The sequence below is a fragment of the Vanderwaltozyma polyspora genome, genomic scaffold (genome assembly GCF_000150035.1).
Source record: "Vanderwaltozyma polyspora DSM 70294 KpolScaffold1033 genomic scaffold, whole genome shotgun sequence".
Lineage (NCBI taxonomy): Eukaryota > Fungi > Ascomycota > Saccharomycetes > Saccharomycetales > Saccharomycetaceae > Vanderwaltozyma > Vanderwaltozyma polyspora.
Genome location: NW_001834673.1, coordinates 37,837 through 49,896, shown reverse-complemented (window position 1 = coordinate 49,896; position 12,060 = coordinate 37,837). Strand labels below are relative to the sequence as shown.

At 33.7% G+C, this 12,060-nt stretch overlaps 6 protein-coding genes across 5 annotated transcripts, besides 2 other annotated features; 2 read left to right on the top strand and 4 right to left on the bottom strand.

Annotated features, from left to right (window-relative positions):
* Positions 1-104: 104 nt before the first annotated feature.
* Positions 105-536, bottom strand: LCL2 (Lcl2p; the record flags this gene model as incomplete). The annotated part of the gene is made up of 1 exon (XM_001645527.1): positions 105-536. One exon carries the CDS (start codon positions 534-536, stop codon positions 105-107), a length of 432 nt encoding a protein of 143 aa, XP_001645577.1.
* A 1,019-nt stretch (positions 537-1,555) lies between these two features.
* On the top strand, positions 1,556-3,538 carry CDC45 (DNA replication initiation factor CDC45; the record flags this gene model as incomplete). Its single annotated transcript, XM_001645526.1, has 1 exon — positions 1,556-3,538. One exon carries the CDS (start codon positions 1,556-1,558, stop codon positions 3,536-3,538), a length of 1,983 nt encoding a protein of 660 aa, XP_001645576.1.
* A 257-nt stretch (positions 3,539-3,795) lies between these two features.
* APC9 (anaphase promoting complex subunit 9) lies at positions 3,796-4,620 on the top strand (the record flags this gene model as incomplete). The annotated part of the gene is made up of 1 exon (XM_001645525.1): positions 3,796-4,620. The coding sequence occupies one exon, from the start codon at positions 3,796-3,798 to the stop codon at positions 4,618-4,620; it is 825 nt and encodes a 274-aa protein (XP_001645575.1).
* A 126-nt stretch (positions 4,621-4,746) lies between these two features.
* On the bottom strand, positions 4,747-5,862 carry ERG27 (3-keto-steroid reductase; the record flags this gene model as incomplete). Its single annotated transcript, XM_001645524.1, has 2 exons — positions 4,747-5,743; positions 5,822-5,862. The coding sequence occupies 2 exons, from the start codon at positions 5,860-5,862 to the stop codon at positions 4,747-4,749; spliced, it is 1,038 nt and encodes a 345-aa protein (XP_001645574.1).
* A 349-nt stretch (positions 5,863-6,211) lies between these two features.
* Positions 6,212-9,631, bottom strand: MTC5 (Mtc5p; the record flags this gene model as incomplete). The annotated part of the gene is made up of 1 exon (XM_001645523.1): positions 6,212-9,631. One exon carries the CDS (start codon positions 9,629-9,631, stop codon positions 6,212-6,214), a length of 3,420 nt encoding a protein of 1,139 aa, XP_001645573.1.
* Positions 9,632-9,988: 357 nt separating this feature from the next.
* Positions 9,989-10,615: a sequence feature (this is one fragment of gene Kpol_1033p17, which is interrupted by a gap, the other fragment is Kpol_1033p17f1~contains possible frameshift sequencing error~similar to Saccharomyces cerevisiae ARO1 (YDR127W); similar to AA sequence:UniProtKB:P08566).
* Positions 9,989-12,060, bottom strand: part of ARO1 (pentafunctional protein ARO1p) — a gene marked incomplete at both ends in the record, with an annotated part of 2,981 nt that continues 909 nt past the window's right edge.
* Positions 10,747-12,060: a sequence feature (this is one fragment of gene Kpol_1033p17, which is interrupted by a gap, the other fragment is Kpol_1033p17f1~contains possible frameshift sequencing error~similar to Saccharomyces cerevisiae ARO1 (YDR127W); similar to AA sequence:UniProtKB:P08566).

Sequence of the window (12,060 nt, the reverse complement as noted above, 5' to 3'; positions counted from 1 at the left end):
TTTAACTTATGTATATTAAAGAAAATGTAATTAATTTTTAAATTATTATTTATTAATGCTTAAATTTATCTGTTTTTATATAAAAATTTATATGTCAATATACATTATGTTGAAAAACCCTTTACTGCCATTTCATAAACCCATCCACAATCCCTTACACCATTGAACTTGATTTTAGAGTTCCCACTTAGATCGTCATATTTTCTGTTAATATCCTCATTATCAGTTGCAGGCTTTGATATGCATACAAAGGTACCATCAGGTAGACTACATTTCAACTGAGACCCTGGGAAGGGACAAGGACAAGAACTTGGAGAGTCAACACATTCTTCAGTGTCAGGACACAAATATCCAGGACATTGGTTCGACAAAGCTCTTTCTTCATGGGGACTCAAAAACCCTTCTGCAGGATTAGCATTTTGATGATGTTGCTGTTGTTGCTGTCTTTGATTACCTTGAAAGTTAAAGAACCCCTGACTATAAGGTAAAAGTAACAGTATAGCAAATAAAAACCTCGTAAAAAAGCCAGCAATCATAATTTCAAATGATATTAACCAATATTGAACTAGTTCAGTAGTCTTACTCGCTATCAGAATCGTCAAATACCCTCTAAACTATTCATTCTTCTGTCAGGTTGTTATTTAAAATTATTTCGAACTCGTTGAAATATTAACACGATGACAATTTCCATATCGAAGAACGAAGAAAATGAGCCAATCACGTGATAATATATACTAATAGTATATTTATAACTTACAGGTTTTTGACAAGATAATAATCAATATGTAACTACATCTTCCATTTCACTGGTGTTATATATATGTATGTCTGTTTTAGTTGTCAATGTTATTTTAACACTCGGTCTCAGATTTGTCCTTTCAAATGGCGACATAAATTCACCTTGTCAGCAATGGATACAATAATAGTCTTGAAAAATGTTTGTATAGTTAAAAAAAGCCCAAACTACAAAGGTACAAACTACAAATAGAAATGGCGACTTCAAATATTTGTTTTAAATCGTACTCAACAGTTTTATCGTTTTGAAGAGGGTAAACCTGGATAAAACACAATTGATGGAACCTTCCATCAACGCAATTCAAATGCAACAAAAAAGTAACACATCAATTAGTAACATATAAATATCGACTTCAAGTCACTGATATGCCACCATCAAACCAGATCCTCTAACCGCTAGGCCCTCTGACACAACGTCATCTCATCTCATCTCTTTGACTTGGCTTTTTCATTTTGGCGTTTTATTTAAAATTAATTCAAAAAGTTTACGCGTCTCACTTTTAAACTGAACAATTTTTATCAGCACACTTTTAAATCCAAGATGATAGTTATAAAGATGGATTGGAGGTCAAAACAGTTGCAGTTTGGATCACATAACAGACCAATTGTGCTGTAGTAGTTGGTATTTGTTGGTGCAGAGGGGAGATCATAGAAGTTTGGAAAAAGAGTCGACAGAATTGGACTGATTATATTAAGCATCTCTACTGATTGAAGAAAGCAAAAAACATACATTTATATATAAATATACAAATAAATTGGGATGTATTACAGTTTGGATAGAATACCTGATGCTTATCATGAGATTCTGCGTAACTCTTCCAGTCATTCTTCCTGCCAATTGGTTATATTTGTTTCCTGTTTAAATATTGATGCGTTATGTGCGACCAAGATCCTGTCAATACTGTTCAAGAAACAGTTGGTTCAATTACAAATAGTTCCTGTGTTTGGATATTTAGAACTACGACGCCATTACAAACAGTTAGACGATAATATTAATAGTGTTATGTTCGTCGGATGTGGTGCTGCCGTCGATTTGGAATCATTCCTAGAGATAGATCCAGATGCATATCTTATAGGCGAAGATGATAATGGGAAGAAAACCTTTAGCAGAACTCTGTATGTTCTTGATGAACGTAGACCGTGGAGTTTAGATAATCTGTTTGGTTCCGAGCTTGTGAAATGTTTCGATGATGGGACAGTGGATGAAACTCTAGATCAACAGAAAAAGTCATATAACGAATTGTTGAAATTAGAAGCAGGTAACCTTGAAGAAGATGGGACTGATGACGATGACGATGACGATGACGATGACAATGACGATGAAAAAAGTGATGATGATGGGGAGGAGGATTTTGACAACAATGGGCAGGAAACAGATGATGATAATAAAAATGAAGACGACATAGTATCTGGGGAAAAGAGACCTAATGACTCTGAAGAATCTTCCAAGAAAAGGAAAAGGAAACAACGAAAAAGACTAATGAATAAGCATGAAGCCATTTTAGAGGAATATTATTCTCAAGGTACAACCGTTGTCAACTCAATTTCAACCCAAGTTTACTCTCTAGTATCCTCCTTAGGTGAAAGTAATCTACAATATCTGTGGTTGACAATTTTGGGTGCATCGTCATTAGATGCTTCTTATCCACAAGTTTACAATAGACTATCACCAATTTTACAGGATGAAGTTAAAAGATTATCTACAAGAAGGACATCTACAAAAACCCCAGACAGCTTATCAGTTGACATCCAACCAGATTATTATTTATTTTTACTAAGACATTCTTCATTGTATGACAGTTTTTATTATTCAAACTATGTTAATGCAAAGTTATCGTTATGGAATGAAAATGGTAAGAAAAGGTTACATAAGATGTTTGCTAGAATGGGTATACCGTTAAATACAGCTCAAGAACATTGGTTATATATGGATCACTCCATAAAAAGAGAGCTAGCAGTAATTTTTGATAAAAATTTGGATAGATATGGTTTGCAAGACATCATTAGAGATGGGTTTATACGTACATTTGGTTATCATGGATCTACTAGTGCTAGTGAATTTGTAGAGGCATTAACAGCATTATTAGAAGTTGGTAATTCTATATCAAGCGGCGATAGGGATAATAAAGATGATACGAGTAATAATAATGAAGATAATGATGATGAAAACAATAATGAAATCGACAATAACAAAAATCAAAAAAAATGGATTTCAAATTTTTGGTTGAGTTGGGATGCATTAGATGATAAAAACCCTGATTTGTTACAAAAAGGTATCAGACATGCACAATTTTTACAGAAGGCCATATTTAATACAGGTGTTGCAATTTTAGAAAAGAAATTATTAAAAAATTTAAGGATATATAGACTGTGTGTTCTACAGGATGGTCCAGATTTAGATTTATTCACTAATCCACTTACATTGCTGCGACTTGGGAATTGGCTGATCGAATGTTGTGCAGAATTAGAGGATAAGCAATTATTGCCAATGGTAATTGCAAGTTTGAACGAATCAACAGATACATACTTAGTAGCAGGTTTATCACCAAGGTATCCAAGAGGATTGGATAATCTAATGGCTAAGAAACCCATCTTAAACAATTTTGCAATGGCATTTCAACAGATTACTGCTCAAACTGGTGCAAAATTAAAGATAGATAATTTTGAAACAACTATTATTGAAGTTCATCGTGAAGATTTATCACCATTCCTAGAGAAACTAACCCTAAGTGGTTTGCTTTGAATATTTGATAGAGATATTGAATCCTTCACATCAAGGATATGCATTTATAAACTAAATAACATTGTATAAGCATTGGAATTCTTAATGTAATTGATATATTCAAAATTGAAAGCTGTTAAAGCTCGATGATATCAACAATCTTACTTAGGATCAAGCGAGATTGTTTAGTTTATAAGAATTTTGTCACAAATAAAAGTGATTTATGAACAATCAAAGCAATAAATAACGATGGTTTACAAGGCTGATAGGGTTAAACTATGAATAATAATAATAATAATCATAATAATAACAATAATAATACTGATAATGATCAGTCCAATTCTTTTCAACTGCCATCGCTACCTCCATGGAAGTCACCTCGATTTAAGACTAAGAGAGAAATACATTTAACTACACCATTACGAAGGCCAACAAGAGTATATCCCGAGAATAATGGAGATAGTAGGAGAATATCATTATCAGGACCACAGTTTGAGATTTCAAATGTGCTTATGGCAAGAGGCCAATCTAAGGATAAGCTAGAAGAGCTCCATAAATTTGGCTTATCAGAAGAGTATGACGAATACGATTGTTATTCTTTAACCAACAAGACTCTAGTTAGAGAAAGCAAAATACAAAACTTTTTACAATCTGAAAGAGCTGTTCATTGTTTGGTATTTCATAAAGATGCACATATCAATCAGATGGATTCATACAGACCAGATATTAACTACAATTGCGGCGATGGGGATGAATTAGATAGCAAGGAAGTTAGAGAGGATTCATCACTACTGATAAATGTACCAGGATATACCAATGAGGAACTGACTGAACAAATAAGTCGAGGTCAATTCATTGAACGACCAAACATAAGAAGGATAGACGAAATTCTAAATCATGAAGTAAATGATTTAACTAAATTCTGGAATAATTCGACATTAGCACATTCATTCGAAAGAAATACATTGCATGAACAATACTTGATACTTCAACGGGAGCAGAAGGAATTGGCCAAGATTAAGGAATCAATGAGAAGAGACTCAAGAAACTATAACAAAAACCTAAAGTTCAGCTTTAACTTCGAACAATCAACGCATTTTTGAAACCCTCCCCCCATCATTCATTACATATTTAAATAATTTATAGATAAATTTAATTAAAGATATTTTACCATTTATTAGGTGATATAAACATTATTTGAGATCTATCTACTTATCTTATTTCATTCGTTAGATTGGGACTCTTGTATTCGTAATCTGATTTTTCAATTTTTCATCCCACTCATTCTTCAAATTATCCATATATTTAAGAACATCATTGCTACCAGTTGAATCTATTTCTTGAGTTTCGATGTATTCCCTAGCATCCCACGTTGTAGCTGATCCGTATTTCAACTGTTGATCTTTAATGTTTGTGTCTTTCATTGTAGCAACATATACTGGAGCATTGGCAGCCTTGTAACCAACGATATTATGCCATTTAGAACCCAACAATCTAGCTAAATAAAACATAAATAACATACCATAGTAGGTGAATACATTCAAAAACTTGTTAAATGAGTTACTTTGGAAAATACCCGGATGAACAAGATATTGCTTAATCCCTTTTGAAGCAAGATCTTTGTAAGATGCTAAATGTAACAAATCAACTAATCTTTTAGAACCTTCATAGGTAACATCTGATTTAATCATTTGGAGATCATTAAATGATAAGTATTTTGGATCAGACATTAAACTCGATACCCATACAATTCTGGCATGGCCAGCAACCAATTGTGGTAAAATCTTTTGAATTAAATAATATGGACCAAAAACATTAGCTTGAAAGACTAAACCCATTCCATCTTTAGATTTAACACCAACTCTTTGGATTCTATAGTTTGGATTAGTAACAGCCTCCATTGGTGCTGTCAATGATTGTTTTGTAGCACCAACCCAATCAATACCATCGTACACACCTTGAGCAGCGTTAACAAAAAAATAATGAATTGCCTTGTATTTTTTCAAATCATTGTAAGCACTCAATACACTAACCATATTAGTGAAATCAACTAATAAATAATCATAATCAACAACACCAGGACGATTTAATTTATCTGCATATTTCTTAATTTGATCAATAACTTCACGTACACGAGGCAAAGTTCTTGAAGTTACAACAATTGTCAACCTAGTATCTGGATCCTCCCTCTCCAACAAACGATAGACAATATTCAAACCGAGATTACTATAAAATATGTGTTAGTATATCCTATAATCCAAATATTAAAACCCATTGAAACATATGTAATTTCTGAAAACATACCTGTTAGTACCAGTAACAATCGCAACTTTTCTTTCACCCATTAGTTCAGAGTAATTTTTGATCTGTTTTCTTGGTAAAAAGAAACCACAACTATTTTATATAATTCTCACAAATGAATTGAACTTAAACTTATCAATTATACCTAGTGTTTATATCTAAACATATCTGATTAGCTTCTTAAACCATTTACTTTAACTTTTGCTTGGTTTTTTATATTCTGTTTCGAATTTTTGATATCTCTTCCATTCGGCTAAGAAAGACCCCGAGCCCTAAACGACGAAATTGACATGATAAAACTAGTCAAGTTGGGAAAAGAACAGTAATACCTGATGGGGTCTTGGTAATAAAGAACATGTTTAAGGATTGTGAGTGTATTATTAGGGAGATAGTTCAATTAATATCAAATGTGTCTGGACAGATACATCCACAACCTGATGGGCATTCGTTTGAAGAATTCCACCATTCTTTTGCACAGTAGGAATGCATCACATGTTGACAGTTACCGCAGTTAAAAATGCTTCTTGTAAGTTTTAAATTGCAAAAACAACAATTACGTACTGTGTTGAATTCTGATTTCTGATTATTTACCCATGTTGTGTTAATCCCATCGAATTGTTTTGTATACATGTATGAGTTTTTTGTATTCTTTAAATCTTTTGATCCTATTTGAATCTTTAATATCTGAGCTCTTTCAATCGGTAGACCCCAACGAAACAACAAATTTGCGTAATTATATATGTATACCTTCATTCTGAATGCATCTTCGTCGTCAATTAATGAATTTGTTTCACTATCGATTACATCTAGAATTTCATCATGAATAAGTTCCACTTTGATTTCAGGGACCCTTGTCGGTATGTGTAATGTTGGTGTCATAGATGATGAGATATTGTTTCCACTCAATTCATTTCCCCACAGACCTGCCCTTCTATTACTACTTTGATTATTTCTGAAATTGAAATAGTCTTCGGATTGGATAGAGTATATATCAGGTGATTGATTTTTTTTCAATCTTGGATGGACGTCAGAGAGATTTGAAGTCATATTACTAATCGATTTTTGGGAATTGATGTCATTCTTCCAATCATCCATATTCCGTTGAGCAGGAAATGATATAATACTTTCTACTCTTTTGTCAGCTGTAATATTATTTTCTTTACTAACTTTTTCATCAAGAAAAGATGCCCTAGGATTGGCTAATATACAACTTATCATTGCTAGCATTTGTAAATTATTTTGTTTTTCAAAATAGCGAATAGCTTCTTTAACAAACCATTTAATACCCATTGGATGAATATCCCATGCGACATTATACGGATCATCTTCTCCTTGTGACATTAAATAATCAGACAAAATTTGCCAACAATGACTAATTTCTTCACAACCATACTTTTCAGCAATTAATGCATTATTTCTTGCCATATCTTCTGAATTTTTGTCAAAGAACTGATATTCTAAGGCAAGTTCTCTTTTTTCCGGGATCAAGAAGCTATAATCAAGCATCTTAATTATATTTCTTGTTGATTTTATCGATTCTGCAGTTTTGGTCGAACTTGCTCCATATCCTGTATTAAAAACATTTCTAAAATTACCATGTATATGTGGCAGATTATTCTTTAAAATTCTATCGCTTCTTAGAAATTCATCCCAATCATCGACAAAGCTGTCAGAACTATCATCAGATAATTCTTCATCGTCAGTCGTCGCATTTGCTTCTTTGGATCTTGTAGGGGTGATTATTGTATCTACGTATCTTTTGGGTCTTGAACTTATTCTTTGTGAAGGTTCATCCTTAAATGCATCATTTTTAGTAGATTGTTTTACTTCTTGATTATTCTTGTGTTGTTTCAAACTTTGAGTCTTTACTATTCCTAATACATTACTCTTCTTGTCAATAGTGCTTTCGCCAGCGAAAAAGCATAATAACTGTCCAGAAGCTGTCCAAACCATGCCTGATTCATTCGGTACAGGAGTACTATCAAAGGTGATATCACGTCCTAAAAAGCGCATATCATTTGTATTTTCAGTTTCAGCGAATGTTTTATTAATGTCGTCTTCCTCAGTTTCACTTGAACTAGTGATATAATCAGAGCTGTTTATTGAAGATAAATCATCATAAACAACATCAGGCAATTCAAAATTCATGAATTGAGCTTCTTTATTTTCGATATCTTCTAAATCGACCTTTTCACCTAAGACAAATCTTAAGCAGGGTTCTAAACAGTATAGACCTAAATCTGTGTATTGTTGACTAATTTCTTTTAAAGTAGACGATAATTCTTTCCTTTTTGCTTCCGTTAATTTACTATTCTCTTCTATTGTAAATATTGGCTGATTGTTTTTATTTGGGTAGTTTGAAGGTAATGATACTTGTAATCTGATAAATATGAAATCTTCAGGGTTTGACTCGAGCCAAGGGCCCCTTAGCATTATTACTAACTCACCAGTTGAAACAGAGATTTTTTCAAATACAACCTTAGGAAACTTATGACCAATTGAACTAACCTCTTCTCCAAGGTTTTGAAATTTACGTTCTTTAAAGAAATGATCAGTCGTTACGTTATCATTTATTCGTACACCCGATAGCCAATTAATATGATTAACGTCATTACTATTAGGGAGACCCGAGGTTCCTACAAAATCTTCTTTTATTCTTTTATAGTTATCTTTTAAGACCTTTTTCGTAACTGCAGGTTCGATATTATGTGTGTTATATTCATAATTAGGTAATGGCTTGTCAAGCTTTCTCCCTTGTTTGAAGTCGACCTTTTTATAAATATCGTCATTAATAGGCCATAGTCGTAAATCGCAATCTTTAGATAATGTTACTAATTGGAATTCTCTGTCATCTACAACAGAATCGTATTGATGTCTTGATCTCCATATAAAGTCTATCACTCTATCACTATGGCCTTTATAGGTATATATTGGATTGAAAGGTATAACTTTATCCTCGTTACATTCAAGCTCAATATCCTTCAAACTTAGCATATAAACTGAATTTTCACCACCTACCATTGGCATTAAACAACAGCCTTCACCGAATGGTAAATAACGTCCTCTCCATATAGGGAAATCAGTGTTTATCGAATATTTACAAGTGTCACTATTGACAGAATAATCCCAGAACTTGACAGTACCATCGTTAGAACATGTCATAATCTCCGACTTCTTGAAACGATTAAAATCAACACTATTAACACTGCTGGTATGGCCTAGTAATTTGCAAAGTGGTGTAGAACCATTTCTTAAATCCCAGATGCAAACATCATTACCATGGGAGGATGCCAAAATGTTAGGATCAATAAAATTCCACTTCACTTGTGATGCACCAGACCTCCATTCACTTGTCGAATAATAAGGCCTGTTAGGACTTCTCAAATCCCAAGCATGAATATAGGTATCAATCGAGCAAGTAGCTAAAATATCAGGGTGTTGACGATTAAAATTAATATCTGTAATAGCCCTAAAATGAGCATGAATAACATGTTCAATTGAATTTGAGGATGATCTTGCAAGATCCCAAATAATTGCCTTTTGATTTGAAGTAGAAACAACCCAGTTCGGTTTAGCAGGGTGAGGTGACCATTGAACATCGGCTACTTGCCAGGGAGTAATATGATGCAACCAGCGGGGGGGAGAGAATGGGTCATCTAAATCAATTATATATAAACCCTTCCTACTAGCTAAGACAACATCTCTACCGGAAGGATTAATAGATATAGCATTAAACCCACCATCGACTCTTAGAGATAGTGACTTCCCAAAAGTTGGTGATTCGTATGGATTATCTCCTACAAAACCAGCCATTCCTCATAAAACAATCAATTAAAGGTCGGCAACTATCTTAAACGCAATCCTTGATATTAATTATGTATTATCTTATGGATTCTCTAACCAAATAAATCATGAAGTCGAGTTCATCTCTATTATATACCATATCTCTTAAATAACCTTTAATAACTGATATATATTATGTCACGTGTAAATATTTGATAATTAGCAGAATAAGCAAAGAATATAGCCAGAAGAATGTTTTACTTGCAGATAATGAACTTGTTTACGATAGATTACTACGTAAATATCAATTTTATCTATTAAATAAATTTATATTAATGTATAACATTATAAAAAATAAAAGATGGTGCTTATTGTAATTTTTTAGGATCAAGATCTAGTAACAGCATCAAAAATAGCTTTGTATGGAGCTCTAAAACCAGTCCATCTTTCAAATTGAGCTACACCTTGATGAACCAACATCTGGGCACCAGGAACAGTCTGCCATTGATATTTGTCATGGGCTAGCTTCATTATTGGAGTAACAGTTGGCTTGTAAGCAGCTTCAAGCAAAGTAGGGACAAATGATGTATGAGAAGATTTCACTAAGAAACGTTCTAATCTTGATAACAAGCCATCATCGATTGGTTTATCTCCTGGAATACAACTAACTGCTACAGAGATTTTATCATCCAATTTTTCAATTTCTTCGACTGCATCTAGAATGACAATATTATACTCGGCTGGGAAAGAATCTCTAATTTCAGCTAATTTTGATGATGTTCTATTCAACAAATAGATGTTGGAGCATCCTAAAACATGCAAGGCATGAATAGCAGCTCTTGAAGTCCCACCGGCACCGACAACTAAACCAGATGCTCCAGAAATATTTTCAGGTACACCATTGTTAACCAACGAATTTCTAATACCTAACCAGTCTGTATTATCACCTAAGTATTTATCATCGCCCAATGGAATAACTGTGTTAACAGCACCTATAATATGGAGCTGCTTCAGTTAACTCAGTCATGGACTTCATGATATCTAACTTCAAAGGAAAAGTAACTGGCAGAACCACCTAGTTCTTTTTTACCATCCCATAAACTGGCTCTTGACATCTTCTGCAGAAAAAGTCTCAAAACTTATCAAAGGTGTTTAGCCAAACCTAATATCTCATACCCAGTATTATGCAATATTGGAGATCTCGAATGATCGATTGGATTACCAACCACATAGAATTCCATTGGAGAAAATCCTCCCATTGAAGTAAAAATTTGGTTAATTTCCTTTAAAGTCAACTGGCCAGGAGCAGCGGCAGTTGGCAACAATGATGATGTAATAGGAGTTAAAATTGGATTCAAAACACGTGAAACCTTACCTACATCAGACATGTTAATAGCAATTAATGGTTTGGATGTATGGCTATCTCTGAACTTTTCTAGCTTCAGGTTATCATCAAAGTTAACTGCTTTGCCAACAAATTTGATGATGTCTACATCTAAAGATAATGCTTGACTATATTTAGCACTCCATTCGGCATCATCCCAAGGGAATTTAGCGTCAAAATCATGATGAGAACCAATAATCTTGGTGTGACGTTTGTTATTTGACACGTAGTATTGGATGCTTGGAGGCATAGTTAACTCTAAATCAATAAATTCGACACCGGCCTTCAATGCTAAGCAGAATAAACGTTTCATTGATTCATAATCATTATCTGGGAAGTGACCACCTTGACTTTTAGTCCTAATGGTAAATATAATAGGCATGTAATCAGTGGCAGACCTCAAAATCGATAATTGCTTAGATACAAATTGTTGTTCATAATTTGCTAAATGATCGACTCTGACTTCAATTGCGTCGCAACCGTATGAAATTTCTTCCAAATGGTCAACATGCTCAGTTAAATCTTTGAAAGTCAAACAAACGAAGGATGATCTGTTCTTTGGAACGCCTAGTACTCTTTTACCGGTAACTCTTAGGATATATTTATCAAAGGTTCTCCTTAGATTTTGGAATTCTTGTTCAGTAGAGCAATGAGGAGCAAAAAACTCGAAATTTGAACATTCATTGTACCACTTTTCTCTTCTATTCCAAACGCTTCTAATCTCTTCAACATAAGCAGGTCTTGTTGGATCGCTTTCCAAAAATATAATTGTCTCATCAATGTCTCTGTGTAAATGTAACACTACACCACCAGCGGCAGCAAAACCTTTCAAGGCTTCTCTAGATTGGGTACCTTCTACAATACCACCGCCAGTAGAGAAAACATAGCCCGAGTCTCCGTATTTATCAATCATTTCCTTGAATAATTCAGTTTCTTGCTTACGGAATTCTTCCCAACTGTTCTCACTCACAAATTCCTTGACTGTTTGATTATTATGTCTCTCTTCAAACAATTCATCTAAATCAACCAGAGTGTAACCAAGTGAGGCTGCACACCATTTACTAATTGTAGTTTT